General features: G+C 45.2%; 1 protein-coding gene across 2 annotated transcripts; it reads right to left on the reverse strand.

Annotated features, from left to right (window-relative positions):
* Nucleotides 1-1,148: 1,148 nt before the first annotated feature.
* On the reverse strand, nucleotides 1,149-12,519 carry NDUFV3 (NADH:ubiquinone oxidoreductase subunit V3). Of its 2 annotated transcripts, XM_086336846.1 has the most exons (4): nucleotides 12,408-12,519; nucleotides 10,458-10,578; nucleotides 3,869-4,966; nucleotides 1,149-1,732 (listed from the first exon to the last, which is right to left on the reverse strand). In XM_086336846.1, the coding sequence occupies exons 1-4, from the start codon at nucleotides 12,453-12,455 to the stop codon at nucleotides 1,572-1,574; spliced, it is 1,428 nt and encodes a 475-aa protein (XP_086192972.1). In that variant the 5' UTR covers nucleotides 12,456-12,519; the 3' UTR covers nucleotides 1,149-1,571. The 2 variants fall into 2 exon arrangements, with proteins under 2 accessions (XP_086192972.1, XP_086193049.1); XM_086336923.1 differs by lacking the exon at nucleotides 3,869-4,966.
* Between the last annotated feature and the right edge of the window lie 8,425 nt (nucleotides 12,520-20,944).

Here is a 20,944-nt window from a genome sequence, read left to right on the forward strand (position 1 = left end):
TTCTGATGTCTATGTCAGAAGCTTTCTCTATATCTCTTTTATATTTTAATAAAACTTTATTACACAAAAACGCTGAGCCATCAAGCCTCGTCACTGGTCCCGGATTGAATTTCTCTCCTCTGGAGGCCAAGAATCCCAGTGTCTTTCATGGCTCAGCAGCAACCTTTCACAACTCTCTGTGGTACTAACAGCCCAGGGAAGTGCACTCTGGCATCAGAGACCCCGGCCCTTCACACGCCTCCACACATCACAGGAGCTCCACGGGCCACAGTGTAAGAAGCTGTTAAATGAAAAAAAAAACAAAACCACCCAGGATAGAAAGCTGTATGTACATCATGTGGTCGCAGCACTGGGAAACCTGTTCTGTGTTAACCATGGTCAGGTGAGCAGAGATTTCAGGTAATCTACGTTCCATTTGCTTTCTTTTGGTAATGGGTCTTAGTACTCTTATAATGAAAAATGTGATTAGAGAACTTTGTTGAGTCGCTAAGCCTCCGGGGCGGTAATGAAATCTGAGACAGATCATCACAATACTAGCTTTTCAACCCCATGTTTTCAGTCTCGGTATCCTTACTTGGACTCATTTTAAGAAAAGCAGGATTATAGAAATGTGAGTCAGAAGTTATAACACACTGTACTATTTGTTGTAAACTGACTAGAGGCCAAGAACCAGAACTGAAATGAACTAAGGCCACAAGCTTGGGCACAGAAGCAAGCAAGGAAGGATGAGAACAGGCAAACCAGGAAACGTCCCGGTGTGGGGACAGGCGTTCTGCTGCAGGGGGACGCATGGCCCAGGCAGGCGGACACAGCCTCTTTTCTCAGCAACGATCTCAGCTGGATCTGTTACTTCTCAGAGTCCCCACGGGGCCTGGGGACACACAGAGGGACAGACACCAAGGGACACACAGAGCCTGCTCCCACTTGCACGCCCCCTGGCCTGGGTAACGTTACCCTGAGGGATGGGAAATCACCGGGCCATCCCAGAAACCCCCCGTGGATAAATAAGCTTATTTTGCCGGGCCACCCGGAACAAAGCTGCTGGACCTCGTGTACCACTTTCGCCTGTCTGTAATCCCACCGCTCTGCAACTCCCCAAGTCTACATCACATACCTAATCCAACGGAACAAAAGAATTCAGATCCGTCTGATCATAAAATGCCATAATTTATTATAATTTCTCTGCAGTGCAGTAGTTAGTTACAATGTAGACAACTCCTATATCTGATTCATCAAGAACTAGGTCTTATCAGAAGGCCCGCTACACTCATCGACTCCACACTGGTGAACCAGAGAACACCAAGCTGACCGGGGCTCAGCACAGTGGAACCACACAGACGGAAGGCACCTCCGATTCTCTAATTGCGCGGATCTGTCCACTGAGCCGTACTCTATCGTTAGAGAGAAATCCCCGCAGCAGATGTCTCTAAACACATGGAGACTGAACCATCAGAGGGGTGCTGCTAATTCACTACTCGCTAGGATTCTACACGCTGGGTCTTGTGACCGCCGAGAGGACTGCAGGCAAGAATGCAGACAGACACAGCAAGGGTAATCTTTAAACTGGGCTCTCAGTGGCGGGGGGACTCCCGTCCTGAAGAGGGCTGGGGCATCCTGAACTTGGAGAGGTCCAGGTTTAGGTCTAAGAAGGTGTATGTGCTGTAGTCATGATGCTGAAGGTTCTTGTAGGTGGTGTTGTCAAACGGCTCTGTGGGAGCGGCCGACACAGGCTCTGTGGGGAAAACACAACACGGTGTAAGTGGGGAGCTTCTGAATGGGTCAGCTCTCTCTCTCTCTCTCACACACCAAGCATTCTTCATAAATCCCACATGTAATAAATACACTGTCTACTTAGAAAAGCCCAGAAAGCAACAGTATCTTCAAAAGCAAAAGAAAGAAACTCGATGAAAATTTACACTAAGCATGTAGGAGGTGGAATAGCTTTTATAATGCTTTTCCATCTTTGTGTAGACCCTGGACTTCTCAGAATTTTGAAAATGCCATGAAGTTATGGAAGGATGTGCAGGTCATTTAAAGATGCAGGAAAAAAGCAGATCCATTAAAATCTAACAGCAATAAAACATTCACAGAAGAAAAAATTTTAAGTGGCAACTAAGTGAGACTTCTAAGTCTCCAAATACAAGAAAATCAGATAAAGTCCATTGTTTTTAATGATAACACAGTTAAGGGGAACTGGAAATGAGATGTGGAACTGTTGTTGTTTAACTTCTTCAAAAAGAAGTTGTTGGTAAACTTTAGATTCAGACTAAAAAGTACTTAGCCTTCTCTCTCTATGTGGAAGAAAGAAGAATTAGAACCCACACACCTACACAATTGCTGATCTTAATACCATGTGTGTGGATGAAGCAAAAGACACCCTACTTCCCTGTGATGTGCCCTGAGACATGAGGATGGCACTAGGGAGCGGGTATGGGTGATGGCTGACGCTGGACGGGGTCTCACGGGCCTGAAACTACTGTTCTCCAGACGCCGTTCACTGCTACTCATGCTGCAAGAGTAACTGCAGTTTCCCACTATTTGAATTCACACCAAAGTTCTCATTTTCATACCAAAATGTTTTTCATTTTCTTAGTCGTGTTAAAACAAACGATGTCTTATTTAGAGAACTGATCTCTTTCCCGTCTCTTCTCGTGGGGACAGCTCAGGCAGATGAGTCCTCACAGTCCGTGTGTGTGTGGGGGGGGGGGGCTGACAAAGGGAATCGAACCCCCCGGCAGGACAGGAGCCCGGTGGCTGGGTTGGGTGAGCTACAGCTCACCCCCTGCAGACACTGCCCTGAAAGTCAGCTGCACTCCGGGCAGCGTCTTCAGCCTCCAAAGGGCAAAGAGAATGTTGGAAAAATAACACAATCATCAAAAATTAGTCAAATTGTTTTCAAAAAGATCTGTAATCTGAAAACTCCCAATTCTGTGTTACCCTGAAGGTTTGGCAAGTCTAGAGCAGAGTGACTACAGCAGCAGCAGGAAAGCAGTTTTGGGGTCAGGAGGAGGCTGGCAGGCGCTGGTTGCACTTCGTGTGTTCATGAAAGAGGGAGGAAGGGGAGGAAGAAACACACAATAGTGTAACAGAGTGAGGCGACACAACAGTTACAGGTAACGTACACTAGCCTGACAAACAGGAAGAAGCGGGCTCTGTTAGCGATGGGTGCATTTCAAGAGCCAGATCCTGAGACTGGACACCTGCTTTCCCATTTTGCTGTGGTCCCCCTAAAGCACACTGCATTTTATGAAGTTCGATGCATAAGAAAGTGGTAAAATAAGAGGAATAAACAGTTTCCCTTAAAAATTGAGAGGAGCAAAAAAGCCCTTCATAAAAACTCAGTACAGAAAAACAAAGCAGCCTGCTGTGCTCTCCAGGTGTATCAGAGGACACGTCCAGGGTAAACTAGACTCTGGTAGTTCAGGGCTGCCTTAAGGTCCAGCTTCAATCCCTAAAGTGAGCTTTTTTTTCCCTTAGGCATAAAGATGTTAAACACAAAGGCCTGTTCAGCTCACCTGGGAAGTTTAACAGAACCCTCCCACCACGCCTCACTCAATGAGGTGTCCTGCAGGTTCAACACCCTCCAAAGTTAAGAATGAAGATGTTCAACTGCCTGTTCTACCGGTTAAGAAACACTCAGAAGCGCCAAGGGCAAACTTTCTCATTGTGAAATAAATCTGAAATGTTTCAGGAATTTCTACCCATAATTAACATACACCCCCCAGCTTATCTGAGAAGGTGCTACAGGCCACAGGCCTACTGGGGAACCTGATGGAGCTCGACACTTCTTTTCATCGCACCGTTCTTCAGAGCCTGACCTCCCCACCCAAAGGACAGAAAGAGCGCTGAACCCCAAGGCAAGGTGTACCCTGTGCGTGGTCCTGGCCTTCCACTTGAGCGGCCGGGTCCTCCACGATCCCGCCCTTTTCCTCAAGCTTCAGGACTGCGGGCTTTTCGTCCAGAACATCTTTATTCTGAACAGGGGCTGGCTTCAAATTTTGCATGGGTAGCTGATCTTCCAAAATCTCTTCCTCAGCCTTTAAGATTCCTTCTGCTGCCTGCTTTTCCAATTTTTCTGTTTTGAACAGGGGAAGAGCCAGCTCCCCATCTGCTTCTGGTACTTGTTTCTCCAAAAGGCTCCCTCTGGCCTCAGGAGGAGGGGCTGGAGGCTGCCCCCCGGCTCTGGTTCCTGTTGATGGGGTGGGCGCCGGACCGCCAGCAGGATGTGTGGACAATCCCCACGGTGTACGGTCAGACAAGACTTTTTTAACTTCAAGTGGCTTTTGGCTTTCTTTGTCTATTTTGTTTGATCTAGATATCTTCTGCGATTGTTTCTCCTTTACATTTTGCTTCATAGACTCCTCCGTGGCTTGTGACTTGGGCACTGCGGTTTTGGGTTTGGTGCCCTTTCTGTCCTCCAGGTGCTGACTGGAGGCCCCTTTTTTCTCTGCCTTGCGGGGCCTCCCTGCAGGGGTGAGGTCCAGGTGTGGCTGCTGTGACACTGTCTTTTCTTTGGCTGATATCTCAGTTTTGGAGGTTCTATCTGCAGAGGAACGTGAGGCCTCTGCTACGGGAGACCCTACCCTGCGTTTGCTCTTCACCTGAGGACCTGCTCCTGAGCGGTCGCCCTCCTCGTCAGACTCTGAATCGGAGGAGCTGGATGAAGATGAAGATGAAGAAGAATCATCCGTCCCTCTCCTGCCCCACTGGGCTGCTTCTGAATCTGAACCCTGTTTTCTGAATGGAGACACGACTTTCTGAGGAAACTCTACCAAAGTCTTTCTTGACAAAAGCTTCGGAAGCCCTTGGTCTGTGTGCAGCACACTGGCATCGGGGTTAGGGCTCGCTAGCGTCCTGCTTTGGCTCACAACTGATGGGGAGGAAGTGGGTGCAGATAAGGTTTTGGACACCGCATCTGCTGTTGGGGGGGCGAGCTGCTGGCCCCTCTCCTTTGGTTCCACTACATCTAGGAAATGGCATAAAGAGGAATATTATTTTTAATATTGAGTAAAACAGTGTGAATTCATCAAGGTCACAGACATTTCATTACATATCACCTTGTTACTGACAGTATCTTCAACATCATCATCTTATGAACTGCTCCATGGAAATCTACTTTTAAGGGAAAGCCAAGCCACACAGAAGAACAATTAAAAAAAAAATCGCAGATGTCTTTCTTGATAGCTGAAGATTTTTTTAAGATGGGATTTTTTTAAACAATAGAAGTAGTAACAATCTTATCTCCATTTTTCACAGTGAGAGCTTCCTGATAATAATTATTTTTTAAACTACTATTTCATCTCAATTTAAGATAAATTATAAAGATATTTTCAGATGATGAAGTTTTAGAAATGCCTGATTTCTCAAATCCCTAAAGACATTGATGCCTCTCAAATATTTTAAAAATGACCCATATTGCATGAACTTGACCTTTTAAACAAAAGAACAAAGCAAAAGTAGAGAAGAGAGTCTGGTTTGGGTCTGGGGAAGCACATGCATGAGTTTAAGAGTGGGGGATGGGAGGCAGGGGATCCCCAAAGTCAAACGAAGGTGCCCTGAGAGGAACAAGAATCCTACAAAATCACGTGCTTCAGGGGTTTCTTCTGCCAAGCAAAACTGTTTCAAGACCAAAAAAGTCTAAAATAACTTAGTGTCAGATGTGTCATTAGAAACAGTGAGTCTTAAACTGTTACAGTAAGTGGTACTGTAAGTCTTAGATGTTGTAGAGTCAGCTAGGAGAGAAAACGAAACCCCACAGAACATTCATTAGTTCTATTTTCACTCAATTGTCTCTGGTGATAAATCTTTTTTAACCATACAGATAAGAAGAAAAATACAGAACAAGTTTTTACAAATTAAAATTACTTTTCAAGTCTAAAGCAAAATTAAAAAAAATATGTCACAGATGAGCAAACTCTAAATGCATTTATTTTTCAAGTCTAGACTATTTTATACTAAAAAGTATACCACTTCTTTAAAGTGGAAAAAAATGTATTTCTAACTTTACCATTTTACTGGTATCCAAAAAAAATCTCTTAATTGTTTTCTGAGATCAGGGACTATATATACACACACACACATACACAGAGTATATATATACGTATATATACATACACACAGACACACATATATACACATACACACATATACACATACATACGTATATGCATATATATACATCAGAATGACAGAAAACGATCAAAGAAAACTGAGAAATAATCAGAAATGGGCCAGAGAGAAGTCAATGGGGAGTGTAAGAGGATACAACTGAACAGCCAGAGCCACGGGTGAGTTTAAACCCCTCCATGCCCTGTCTGAATCTGCAGCCATGCACCATCCCAGAATCTGCATTCTGACTGCAGGAACAGAACAAGCACAGAGCCCCAGGATCACATTAAACATAAAATCAAGGTAAATGCATGCACATGCACTCGAACTCTCTCATTCTGTCTTTCTAAACCATACCTGAAACAACACAAAGGCTCTGACAAGGCATGTGTAACATACACTGGCCTCCAAACCCTGCTAGCCTGCTCACCTCTATCACTGATCCACTTTTATGCTGAGCATGCATTTTCCAAGTGTGAAAAATTAACTTCTAATGAGGCTTATTTTAGATAGGCTACTAATTATAATACCTCACTCTTTCAAAATTTATTATGAAGATTTTTTTTAATGTAAGTAAGTTATTAAAACATTAGACTTATCACCTATTGAAAGCAAAAAAGAAAATCTCAGATGAAATAGTTTATTTTGTTTGAAAAAGGAAACTTTAGTCTACCATATTAAATAAGAATGCTTTAAAATATCTTCTATTCAGGCTTAGTTACTGGCAGAACCCCATAGACAGGCCAATAGCCTAAACCACAGTAACACAGCTGCCTTTCATCCGACCCTCTGCAGTGCAGGCCCAGCATCCTCTGTGACTAGGAGGGAAGCCTGCTTCGATGACTACAGCTGCCACCAGTGACCCCTGTCCAGTGCCGGCGGGGACACCACGTCTGCTCTCAGCAGTGTGGGATCCTGGCGCCTGGAGACAGAGCCGTGTGTGCAGAACAGTGGGCTCGCTCTGAACATAAGCATGACTTTACCTGCTCGTTTTCATGAACCTCTTGCGTTTCTAGAGGCGGATACCTGCATACTCTGACTGTGTTCTTGTTTGAGTGTGACTTTCCTTGAAAGACAAATATGCAAGACACAAAGCACCTAAAATAAGACCAGTCCCAGAGCCACCCCTCCCAGCACGAGAGGTGGACTTTTGGGGACGGGTTCTAATCCTCAGAGACTGTCACAGCCCCAATAAATAAAGGTCTACAGACACAAGTCACAGCGCAGAGACAGCACTCTCCTACGGCTTCTGCGTCTCCTCTCCACTTGAATCTCCTCGGTATCTTTTCTCATTGAACAACAGGGGAGGGCTCGACTTTCAGCTTTTTCGCAGCACCCTAACTGAAAACGAAGGTGACTCAGGTGTTCCACACAGACGAGATGAGCCGCTCCACATCTTGTCAGTGGGTCACAAAACTAATTTCAGAAACAAAGGTACATTGCAACAGGATGCGAAACAGTTTTTTGTTATATGGTAACGAAAACTTCTTTTCACATGATTTTTACTATTAAAGAAAATAGTAAAGGGCTTTTTTTTTTGGCTTTAATGAATACACAAGAATTGATTTTTTTCCACAGACAAGACAACATACTGCTTATAAATATAGACCGGGGATCTTACTGCTGGGGCTCAAATCAGGCTCCACTACTGACACGGTGTGACCCTCGGTGGCTCAGGAGTCTCTCCCCACCACTTTCTCATCTATAACACGGGGATGTTGGTAGTGCCTATTCACAGGGCTGAAGACCAGGAGGAACACATGGAGCACTTAAACAGCACCAGCAATGCTGGTCAGAATTAAGCATACCAAATCCCCACTTCCAGATTCCTCCCTTTTCAGACTGAAATAGGGACTTGAAGCAGGGAATTAACTTTGGCTTCTCAACAGATTCTTTAAAAGGTGACACAGAAGTTATTCAGTTGATGGTCTATTACTGTTGTTGCCAAATTCAGCCTAGAGATGGAATTTACCAGAACATTGAAGCTGGCGACCCCGGTGGTTATGCATGGGAGCATCCACGGGCAGACCCCAGGTTCTGATGTCTGTGTCCACCATGCTGGCTGGTCTCCCAGGAAGGAAGCCTGTGCTCCGAAGGGCTGGTGTCCCAGGTGAGAGAGAGCAGGGTGTGTTTACCCTGGACACAGACCCTGGACTAGACGTGACCCCAAGGCTGAGCGCTCAGGACGCCGTCAGCACCGCAGCAAGCCCCGCACGAGTTTCCAAAGCTGGCCCAGTGTACAGGCTTCGACCTAGCCGTGTGCCTCTGGTGGGCCAAGGCCCTTCCGTATCTCGAGTCACCGATCCCTGACACCTCAGGAGAAAGACTGAGGACTGCACACGCTGACTTAGAAGCAGCATTTCTTTTCCTTCATGCAGGGATTGGAATTACTTTTTAAGTTCTGAAATACAAGTGTAAAGAGCATTAAAGACAGCACAGCTCCAAAAGCTGTCTTCCCACCTGACCGCACACACACATCACACAGGTCATCAGTCTCACACTGACCTAGCAAGACTGGCCCGCTGACCCTGCTCAGCACGGAGGGACTCAGAGGCCTGCAGCGCTTGCCGTGGCCAGAGGCAGGAGCTACATGAGCCCAAGGCCAACCCCCAGCTCGGTATGCCTTTCTCACAACCGCACCCAAAACCATCACAAGATGAAGCATTCCATTTCTATTCACATACAGAAGCACATTTCTACAAAAGGGGATCTGTGGGGAAAAGAGGCTTCATGTTGAAGACTGTTGCTGTGTAGTCGCTAAGTCACGTCCAACTCCTGGCTCCATGGACTGTGGCCCTCCAGGCTCCTCTGTCCATGGGATTCCCAGGCAAGAATGCTGGAGTGGGCTGCCATTTCTGTCTCCAGGGGGCCTTCCTGACCCAGGGATTGACTCCACAGTCAAACCCGCATCTCCTGCATTGCAGGCCGATTCTTTACCACTGAGCCACCAGGGAAGCCCTACGTTTAAGATGGATATTTTAAAATGTGTAGATGAAAATTGAAAAAGAACATGGGCTTTAAAAACGTGGCAGGTGCAGGACAGCAAACAACAATCTTCCTGTTGAATTTGGGCCTCCAGTAGATGAGCACGCAGACACAGAGGGAGGGTATGTGTCCTTAGCCAAGATGGATGGCATGTGAAAGGCAGCTGAAGGCTCTCTCAACAACACGCCAATATTTTATAACCTACCTGTGTTTTTGTGTGCAGATGAAGAGGGGACAATAGCATCTACACACTTTCAAACACTCAAACTAAGGAAATAATATTTTGATGAAAATAAGACAAACTCAAACTATCATTCTAAACTCCACATAGTCAAAGATTTACAAAGAGACTGTACATTGTATATGTATACTAAGAGTTAACTGAGGTTTCATCAGTTAAGACTAAACGCAATGGGCCTCTTAAATAGTCCCCTGGATAGCAAGGATCAAGCCAGTCAATCCTGAGGGAAATCAACCCTGACTATTCATTGGAAGGACTGATGCTGAAGTTGAAGCGCCAGTATTTTGGCCACCTGATGTGAAGAGCCGACTCACTGGAAAAGACCCTGATGCTGGGAAAGACTGAGGGCAGGAGGAGAAGGGGGTGGCAGACGATGAGATGGTTGGATGGCATCACTGACTCAATGGAGGTGTTTGAGCAAACTCCAGGAGACAGAGGAGGACAGGGAAGCCTGGTATGCTGCAGTCCATGGGGTCGCAGAGAGTCGGACTCGAGTGAGTAACCGAACAACAACAATGCTTCACTTCCTATTGCCCCCCATGAGCACGCACTACACTGGATTCGGGGAAACAGTCAAAACTGGCGGTAAAGTCAAAATGGCTACGGAAAGGGCTACAAGCAGATAAGCACACTTCGTTAAGGGCGTCTTGATGGAATTGGAGCCTACTCCTAACTCCCTTTCCACAGTCATAAAAAGACACCTGCAGTCCCTGGCTATGACCAAGCAAAGCCTGGGAGACCACTGACGACTTTCAGAGACACGGAAAAAAGTCAGTCAGGGAGGAAAAACAGGCTGGGGGTCACAGCCACCCCACAGGAGCACGTGAGCACGGCCATCAAATACCACAAAGCCTGCATACTCTGCATCCCACTGCTACCCGTGGAGTCTGACGTTTAGAAAATACAGAGAACCAGTTCAGGGCTACACACTCAGTCAAAGACTATGATGTTACTGCCATGTTTGGTCTAAAACTAGTCACACATCTTCTGTCTGATTGTAATCTAGACACTCTTTAAAAATGAAGCATCAAATTATGTAGCTAGAAAATTCTTTCTAATGCCTAGGAAGCTGACTTATTCACTCTGCCTTCTCTCTCACTTATGACGACCATGAAAACCTTACTCTTTGGTGGGCTCTGCTTCTTGGGGTTCGGTGGTAATCCCTTTTCATTCTTTCCTGATTCTGCAGAGAGAGAAACTGCAGGAGCAACTCCTCGAAACACGCCTGCTTCCAGAAGCACAGTCTGACAAAAGAATGGCACAACAACATAAATTTTAGAGTAACAGCATTTATAAACTCTATTACGGCATGAATACTATGTATTATTATGACATATAAATGCTGTGAATTCATATGGCATATTTCTAATGGTTATTATAATTTTCAGCATCTACATATATTATGGAAAGTTTGGAAAATACAAAAAAACTGCGAACAAAAAACACCTGAGTTCAAGGACAGTCACTACTAACATTCGAGTATTTCTTCCAAATTGACTTTCTCCTAAGCAGAATTTTTTGTAGTCTCCAATTACCCTTCAATATACAAAATACTTTATTCTTTTCATAAAATGTTTTCCTGTGTTTAGAATATAAAGCAGAAGCACAATCTAGCCATTAAAAATGCTACTGAAGATGAAAAATAGTTGCTTCAAAACTGTCTACCATATACTGTAAGTGAACACGTCACAGAGTGTTCATTCACTCAGTATATACTAAGCCTACTATGTGCTGGACACAGAACACAGGCACCTACAGTACCCACACGAAGGTGAGCCTTTGCTTTTTCTGGTTATGACATCAGTTCAGTTCACTTCAGTCGGTCAATCATGTCTGACTCTTTGAGACCCCATGAACCACAGCACGCCAGGGCTCCCTGTCCATCACCAACTCCTGGAGTCTACCTAAACCCATGTCCATTGAGTCAGTGATGCCATCCAACCATCTCATCCTCTGTCGTCCCCTTCTCCTCCTGCCTTCAATCTTTCCCAGCATCAGGGTCTTTTTCAATGAGTCAGCTCTTCGCATCAGGTGGCCAAAGGATTGGAGTTTCAGCTTCAGCATCAGTCCTTCCAATGAACACCCAGGACTGATGTCCTTTAGAATGGACTGGTTGGATCTCCTTGCAGTCCAAGGGACTCTCAAGAGCCTTCTCCAACACCACAGTTCAAAAGCATCAATTCTTCGGCGCTCAGCTTTCTTTATAGTCCAACTCTCACATCCATACATGACTACTGGAAAAACCATAGCCTTGACTAGACGGACCTTTGTTGACAAAGTAATGTCTCTGTTTTTTAATATGCTGTCTAGGTTGGTCACAACTTTCCTTCCAAGGAGTAAGCATTTTAATTTCATAGCTGCAGTCACCATCTGCTGTGATTTTGGAGTCCCCGAAAATAGTCTGACACTGTGTATACGTATACACGAAAGCTTGAAAAATGAACTGGGCCAAGATATGAAAAGGGAAATAGCGGCCTCTCTCACAACAGATGCCCCCTCCATTATCTGTATTTTGCGACGATTACAATAGTTATTGCTTTTGTCATAAGAGTCATTTTTAATTTTAAATACAGTGAAGTGGACTTAGCTTTGTCCAGATGGAGAAAGTTCTTTCTCCTTTTCATTTCACAGATGAGGTAACCCAAGCTGGCTTCTTAGTGACTGCCTAGTTACCAGGTCAACCAAGTTCTTGAAAGTTTCCTCATTTCCTCTAGGGTTAAATAACAGTTAGTGACACTATCCTCAAGGCTTCTGGAAGGGCTCCGCGCGGGACACCTGCGGCCTCTACACCTGTCCGTGGCCTGGCTGCACACCGGAGGCTCCTGGGGATCGGGGTCCAGAGGGGACGGTGGCCGGGGTCGCCGGGACCCTCGTCGCTCCCAGGCCTGGTTCCTGATGCCCCCTGGCCAGGTTCCCGAACCCCCACCCCAGTCCCAACCCCCGACTCCGGAAGCGGAGTCAGCGGCATCCCCGGACGGCTGGAGGTGACCGCCAGGGCCGCAGTCCTTGCCCCGCCCTCCACGGTCTCCCGGCGCTCCGCGAGCTTCCGGCCGCCGGTCTGGCCCCTCTTTACCTTCAGCGCCCCGGCTCGTCCTTGCCGCAGCAGAAGCGAGGCCGCCATGGCTGTGACTCGGGCGCAGACAGGACGACCCTCCCGGCGGGCAGAGGTCGCACCAGACTGACGCGACGCGGTACCAGCACTGCCGCCTGAGGGCCCGCCCCTTCGTATGAAGGCGCCAATCACAGGCAGGGAAGGGGCGGGGGTGCGACAATGGCTGCTGCGCGCGCACCAACGCCGAGGAACTGCGCGCGCATCACCGCAGCCTCCAGGTTCCCCGCGGAGCAGCTCGAGGGCACGCTCCGCCGAGGAGCCGCCAATCACTGGCGGAGGATTTCCGCTGACCGCGACCGCGCTTCGAGATGGGTGCTGGGACGCTAAAGTGGTCATTGTGGGTGTCACTTCCTGTCCTCAGACATCTGGCTTGGTTTCCAAGTGGCTTAGTGGTAAAGAATCCACCTGCCAATGCCGGAGACTCAGAAGACCTGGGTTCAGTCCCTGGGTTGGGAAATGGCAACCTAGTCCAGTATTCTTGCCTGGAGAATCCCATGACAGAGGGCCTGGCTGGCTACAGTCCGTGGGGTTGCAAAAGAGTTGGACAGGACAACAGCAGGCATCTTGCTGGAGTCCTAAGACTCAATAACAAAGAAAGCAAAAAGACCTCCTGCAGTTAACGAGGTGGGGTCATCAGCCAGAGTGGCTTGAGGAGGTGGTACTTTGAGGATAACCGTGCGAGGAAGTGACCCAGTGAGTTGGGGGGTGCATCTTGATGGTTTTTCAAAAAAGTGATATGATTATGTGTGTGAAGGTGACTATAGCAACTGTGTGTAAGATCAGTGCCGACTGGAAAATGAAAATGTACAACATGAGAGTTGGGAGTTAAACTTTATTTGGGGAAAATGAGTGTAGCCTGGGAGACAGCCTCTCAGATAACTGAGGAAGTGCTCCGAAGAGGTGGGGGGAGGTCAGTGTTACATATGGTTTTAGTGAAGGGAGTTCACACATTTCAGCAGAGGCTCGCTGCTAGGGGCAGATGTCACTGTTAATGATTCTAGCACTTTTCTAGATACAAGGAGATGGAAGAATTGGGCTCATAAATTCTTCTCCTGAAAATATCTACCTACCCGAAGGCCTGTTCTGCCAGTTTTTCCTGGAGCACAGAGTGCCTTATTCCTGATCTGCACCCTGAACTACTTTCAGGGGGTATTGTGGCCCGTGACTTTATCTGTGTAGAGGTCGATGTCAAGTGATGATTTGTAGTGGGCACCAGTGCCTAAGCCTGGGGACAGCAGGGCCTCATTGGAAGCTGCTGCAATCAAGTGAGGAGGCTGCTACATTTGGCCAAAAGGAACAGAAACCGCAGGATCGAGTGCAAGAGGCAAATAGAAAAATCAAGCGGAAGCCAGAGAAAGCACCAGTGGTTTCACAGGGATTTGTGAAGATGGGATTAATCCTATTTAAAGGTCAGCTGGAAAACTGTAGACTAGATTTTGCTGACAGTGGGGGCTCTTGCTCAACTGTTAATTCTCTACCCAGAGTCTTTCTGCAGGCACCAGTCACCTCTGCCTGAAGCTCTAGCAAGTGCTGACCCAGCATTTTTAGGCAAAACCTCAAAAATTGTGTTTGTCAATATTCCTTAATTAATCACATACATTCATTTCTAAACTACTAGAAATCCCACCCACCCATCTTAAAAACCATCAACATGCCCACCCCACCCCCTAATCACTGGGTCACTTCCTCTCATGGTTACCCTCAATGTACCTCCACTTCGGCTGATGACCCCAACTCATCAACTGCAGTTTTGTTTTGTTTTAAAACTTCTTAAGATAAACTAAATAACTGGAACATCACTTGGACTAGTGATGGGTCCTGAACTCAAAAAGGTGTTTGGGCCAAAGAGGAAAATAAAAACACTCAGCTATCACACCTTCTGCATGCATGACCTCACTCTACATTCTGAGTTTAGACATAGATGCTTGGTAAGCCCCAAAGGTAATATAATTTTTTAAACTGAAGTGTAGTTGATTTACAATGGTGTTAGTTCCCATTATACAGCAAAGTGATTCAGATATATATATATTCTTTTAAAAATATTCTTTTCCATTATGGTAAAGGAAATATGCATTATCCTATGTAAATAAATACAATTGAATTATGTGTCTTAGATGAAGATTATTTTGAAAAAGCTTTCAGTAGCTGTGTAGTTTTTCTTATTTATTTACTTTGATTGGAGTAGACTTGATTTACAGTGTTGTGTTAGTTTCAGGTATGCAGCAAAGTGATTCAGCTTAATGTGTATGTACATTATGATAATATAGGTATATTCTTTTTCAGATGCTTTTCCCGTACAGGTTAATACAAAATATTGAATATAGTTCCCTGTGTTACACAGTAGGTCCTTGTTGCTTATCTGTTTTATATATAGTAGTGTGTTTATAATAACTGTCATTTGAAACTATTGTTTACAATAATCACACATAATATTCCTTACTAAGTAAGATAATTTTCTTATTTTATTTATTTTTTGGTTCTGCTGGTTCTTCGTTGCTGCGCGTGGGCTTTCTCTTGTTGTAGAAAGTGGGGGTTACTCTCTGGTTGTGTGTGGGGGCCTCTCTTTGCAGTGGTTTCCTTTGTTGCAGAGCACAGGCTCGAGGCACACAGGCTTCAGGAGCTGCGGCTTGTGGGCTCGGTAGTTGTGGCTCGTGGGCTCTGGAGCGCAGGCTCAGTAGTAACGGCACGTGGCCTTGGTTGCTCTGCAGCATGTGGGATCCTCCTGTACCAGGGATCGATCCTGTGTCCTCTGCATTGGCAGGCATATTCTTATCCACTGTTAACACCAGGGAAGTCTGATAATTTTCTTTTTAGTAAAAGAATTTTTAAAAAGCAGGCTGCTCAGCAAACAGGAAAAGTAAATTGAAAAGCTTTTATATAAAGAGAAAAGAAAATAAGAAAAGTTGAAGTTAAAGTGCGTGCAAGCTCAGAGTCCGACTCTTTGCAACCCTAGGCCTTGCAATACCAGGCTCCTCTGCCCATGGAATTCTCCAGGCAAGAATACTGGAGTGGGTTGCCATTTCCTCTTCCAAGGGATCTTCCCAACCCAGGGATCGAACCCGGGTCTCCCACATTGCGGGCAGACTCATTTCCATCTGAGTCACAGGGGAAGATTATTGTAAGATTGTAAGATTATTGTAAGATTATTGCTGCATTGAGTAGGAGGATGCAGTCATTTCTTCAACACAGTGATTTCATTTCCTTTGGGTTTATTTGCAGAAGTGGGATGGCTGGGTCCTGTGACAGTTCTGCTTTTTATTCTTTGAGGAACTGTGCCAGTTTATTATGTTCCCACCAACAGTGTACAGGGGTTCCCTTTTGTCCACATCGTCAACAGCATTTGTTCTTTCTTTTCTTCTTGATATTAGCCATTTTACCAGGTGTGAGGTGCTGTCTCACTGTGGTTGTGATTTGCATTTCCCTGGTGATTATGACGCTGAGCACCTTTTGGTGTACCTGTTCGCCTTTTGAATATCTTCCTTGGAAAAATGTCTTTTTGGGTCTTTTGAGCATCTTTTAACCGGATTTTTCTCCTGCTATTGAGTTGTATGAATTCTTTATATATTTTGGATATTAACCCCTTATCAGATGTATGATTTGCAAATATTTTGTCCCATTCAGTTAGTTACCTTTTCCTTTTGTTGATTGTTTCTTTGCTGTGAAGACGTGTTTTAGTTTGATGTGGTTTGACTTGCCTTTTTTTTTTTAATTGCCTGTGCTTTTGGTATGAGCCAGTTAATCCCTTCCCAGACCAATGTCAAGGAGCTTCTTCCTTGGATGGAATGTTCTGTGTATATGTATTAGGTTCATCTGGTCTAAAGTATATTTCAAGACCTATGTTTATTTATTTGTTTTCTGTCTGGATCACCTTATCCATTGTTGAAACGGGGTATTGAAGTTCTCTATTGTTATTGTATTGCTGTCCACTTCTCCCTTCAGATCTGTTAATATTTGCTTAATATACTTAGATGCTCCAATACTGGATGGATCCAAATTATATCTTTATTTCTACCTATATCTATAACATGTGTTTGTGTTGTATCTTCTTGATGAACTGACCCCTTTATAATCATGTAATGATCTTCTTTGTATCTTGTCACTTTCCTTTGTGACCTTGTGGGCTGAGATGTTCTCTCAGCGTGCTGCCTTAGGGAAGGAGTGATGCAGGTCATGTCAAACTGCTTCTGTTATCTTGTCCATGTCTTCGAAACATACATTTATTCACTCTAATTATGTGCCGGAACTCATGCACTGGAAACCTGGAGTCCTACAAAGCTGTTTTTCATGGGTGATTATTCAAGACTGTTTTCCATGGCTCCCAGACCATGGTCAAGAGGCCACAGGCTACTGCAGATACCATAGCTGCGACAGGTCTGAATGTCTATTACCTGAGACCTGGGTGGACAAGACTTGCCTGGTTCCATGGCATATAGTACTGGATCCCAGTTTTTACAACAGCACTTTTGTCTCTAAAAGTGAAGTTGCTCAGTCATGCCTGACTCTTTGCGACCCCATGGACAGTAGCCTGCATCAAGCTCCTCCGTCCATGGGATTTTCCAGGCAAGAGTACTGGAGTGGGTTGCCATTTACTTCTCCAGGGAATCTTCCCGACCCAGGGATCGAACCCAGGTCTCCCACATTGTAGACAGACGCTTTACCGTCTGAGCCACCAGGGAAGTCCTGAATGGATTTGTCTCTGAATGGATACTAAATTTTTGTTGTTGAGCTGGGGGACACGATGAAAGATACTTTATTCAGCCCCGTTGCTGACATCCCCAGCAATGGGGAGTGGAAATGGCAACCCACTTTTTAGGGAGTGGAAATGGCAGCCCACTCCAGTATTCTTGCCTGGAGAATCCCATGGACGGAGCCTGGTGGGCTACACTCCATGAGGTCGCAAAGAATTGGACATGACTGAGCAACTGAAGAAGATGGAATAGCTTGGTAAAGAATCTGTCTGCAATGCAGGAGACCCTGGTTCAATTCCTGGGATGGGAAGATCCATTGGAGAAGGGACAGGCTACCCACTCCAGTATTCTTGGGCTTCCCTTGTGGCTCAGCTGGTAAAGAATCTGCCTGTGATGCGGGAGACCTGGATTTGATCCCTGGGTTGGGAAGATCCTCTGGAGAAGGGCAAGGCTACCCACTCCAGTATTCAGGCCTGGAGAATTCCATGGACTGTACAGTACATGGGATCGCAGAGTGGAACACGACTGAGCAACTTACACTTTCATTGGAACAAAGCACCACCTGCTGGCCTAAGGGAAGTGGACAGTTTAAAGGGGAAAAAGGCCTCTGGACTCCCAACGTGCTAAAGGCAGGCATAGTTTAAGACAGCTGCTCAAAGGGCACATTTTCCAAAGTGACCAAAAAGATGCTGGAAAAGGAGGGATATCCAGGAGGGCAGATACGAAAGTCTTGTTGGGTTACAGCTTGGGGAACACTCCCAGTAAGTGGAACTTGCTGACTCAGGGAACACTTCCTGTCCCTGTGTGCCCTGTGGTCATTTCCCTGGTGATTTCAGAACTGCTGCGGACCAGCGATTGCTCTGTGCATCCCTTTCCTCCCCTTGTCAAATGGAAGCATTTATCCTGGTTAGCCTTCCTCCTTTTGCTGCTATATTTTGGGCATGTGGGACAGACCACTCCTGTCTGTAGTCTGCAGGTCTCTGGACCAAGAGGAGCCACACCTAAGGACCAGCATCTGACCTAGTATAGATCACGATACCCTGGACTTTAAACCTAGTGCTGGGACCCAGATGAGACCTTGGGGGATCTTGGGAGGAGATGAGACTTCTTCAGTTGCAGGCATGTGGACAACTGAGGCCATAGAGTGGACTGTGGCAGATTTGACTGACAACTGGCCTTGGTCCTCCACTCTTCCCTCTGTCCAGGCTCTTGTGATGTGGCTTTGCAGCCCCTCTCCTCAGGACGGGGATTCATCCCTCCCACCCCTTGGATCCTGCTGCCCTTGTGACTTGCTTTGTCCAACAGAATATCAGAAGTAACAGTGTGGCAGCTTCAGCTCTGGGCCTTGTGAGGCTTTATGGGCCTTTTCTCCATTGGACCTGCCGCATAGAAAGCCCCAGTGTTCTTCTGGTGGATAAGAGGCCAGGTAGAGTAGAGATGAGCCACCCAGGCCATCCTAGACAACCTAGTTCTGTCTTCCGACCAGGAGGCAGGCCACAGACACATGAACCAAGGTGTAAACACCAGAATAATCTCCCAACAAAGGGCAGCCCAAATGGCGAACCTACAGAATCATGACCTAAATAAATGCTTATTGTTGTAGGCCGTCCAATTTTGTGTTTGTTATGTATTATGGTAATGGATAATGGATTTATTGTTGTTGTTCAGTTGTGTCTGACTCTTTGCAACCCCATGAACTATAGCACACCAGGCTTTCCTGTCCATCACTGTCTCCCAGAGTTTGCTGAAATTCTTGTGTATTGAGTCAGTGATGCTATCTATCCATCTCATCCTCTGCTGCCCTCTTCTCCTGCCCTCAACCTTTCGCAGCGTCAGGGTCTTTTTCAGTGAGTCAGCTCTTTGCATCAGGTGGCCAAAGGATTGGTGCTTCAGCTTCAGCATCAGTCCTTCCAATGAATATTCAGGACTGATTTCCTTTAGAATCTCCTTGAGTGCAAGGGACACTCAAGAGTCATCTCCAGCATCACAGTTTGAATACAGTTGCTAATAACACTGCTAACTGCTTTGAGAGAATTACCACACAAGATGGTAGAAAACTAAATGACACTCCATTTTTATCCATACAGTAAATGATCAATATGCCCTCATTGTTTTATAAATTTCAGAGAAGTAAAGCTTGGTTATAATTTAGCCACATTAAGAAATTAATTTAAAAAAAAAGCCAAATTATCCAGAAGTGAAATTTGAGTAGTGAGTTTTGGGTAATATGCTAGAAAAGTTAGATAGTAAAATATCCAGGCATCATATTAATGATGAAAATTATAGTTTACTTATATATAAGAGCAATAATGACAAAAGCCACTTAAAACAGTACCCTTATAGACACACATTAACATCAGATAGCATACAACAAAATAAATATAAGTAGCACCATAAGAGATGAAAAAGAAAATAATGTGAAAATAAAAATAAGCTGAAAAACATCTCAATTTAGACTTGATTAAAATTAAAAAGTATGGACCTAACAAGCAGAAGATATTAAGAAGAGGTGGCAAGAATGCACAGAAGAACTATACAAAAAAGATCTTAATGACCCACATAACCGAGATGATGTGATCCATCACCTAGAGCCAGACATCCTGGAGTGCGAAGTCAAGTGGGCCTTAGGAAGCATCATTATGAACAAAGCTATTGGAGGTGATGGAATTCCAGTGGAGCTATTTCAAATCCTAAAAGATGATGCTGTGAAAGTGCTGCACTCAATATGCCAGCAAATTTGGAAAACTCAGCAGTGGCCACAGGACTGGGGAAGGTAAGTTTTCATTCCAATCCCAAAGAAAGGCAGTGCTGAAGAATATTCAAACTACTGCACAATTGCATTAATCTCACATACTGTAAAGTCATGCTCAAAATTCTCCAAGTGAGGCTTCAACTTTCAGATGTCCTGGATTTAGAAAAGGCAGAGGAACCAGAGATCAAATTGCCAACATCCACTGGATCATAGAAAAAGCCAGAGAATTCCAGAAAAATATCTACCTCTGCTTCATTGACTATGCCAAAGCTCTTGACTGTGTAAATCACAACAAACTGTGGAAAATGCTTCAAGAGATGGGAATACCTGACCACCTTACCTGCCTCCTGAGAAACCTGTATGTAGGTCAAGAAGCAACAGTTAGAAGTGGGCATGGAACAACAGACTGTTTCCAAATTGGGAAAGGAGTACGTCAAGGCCGTATATTGTCACCTTATTTAACTTATATATAGAGTACATCATGCAAAATGCCAGAGTGGATGAAGCACAAGCTGGAATCAAGATTGCCAGGAGAAATATCAATAACCTCAGATATGCAGATGACACCACCCTTATGGCAGAAAGCGAAGAGGAACGAGGAACTGAAGAGCCTCTTGATGAAAGTGAAAGAGGAGAGTGAAAAAATTGGCTGACAACTACATTAAGAAACTAAGATCATGTCATCTGGTCCCATCACTTCATGGCAAATAGATGAGGAAACAGTGAGACTTTATTTTCTTGGGCTCCAAAATCACTGCAGCCATGAAATTAATAGACACTTGCTCCCTGGAAGAAAATCTATGACAAACCTAGACAGCATATTAAAAAGCAGAGACATTACTTTGCTGTCAAAGGTCCGTATAGTCAAAGCTATGGTTTTTCCAGTAGTCATGTGTGGATGTGGGAATTGGACCATAAAGAAAGCTGAGCGCTGAAGAATTGATGCTTTTGAACTGTGATGTTGAAGAAGACTCTTGCTTGTCCCTTGAACATCAAGGGGACCAAACCAATCAATTCTAAAGGAAATCAGTCCTTTATATTTATTGGAAGGACTGATG

This window comes from Bos grunniens, chromosome 1, assembly GCF_055505025.1.
Source record: "Bos grunniens cultivar Pamir isolate PY7600 chromosome 1, Bosgru_T2T1.0, whole genome shotgun sequence".
Taxonomy (NCBI): Eukaryota; Metazoa; Chordata; class Mammalia; order Artiodactyla; family Bovidae; genus Bos; species Bos grunniens.

Coding starts and splice junctions, on each gene's coding strand:
- NDUFV3 (XM_086336846.1), bottom strand. CDS start 12,455: ATGGCGGCCTCGCTTCTGCTGCGGCAAGGACGAGCCGGGGCGCTGAAG. Junction 10,579..12,407: donor GACGAGCCGGGGCGCTGAAG/GTAAAGAGGGGC, acceptor TTCTTTTGTCAG/ACTGTGCTTCTGGAAGCAGG. Junction 4,967..10,457: donor GAAGCAGAGCCCACCAAAGA/GTAAGGTTTTCA, acceptor GCCATTTCCTAG/ATGTAGTGGAACCAAAGGAG.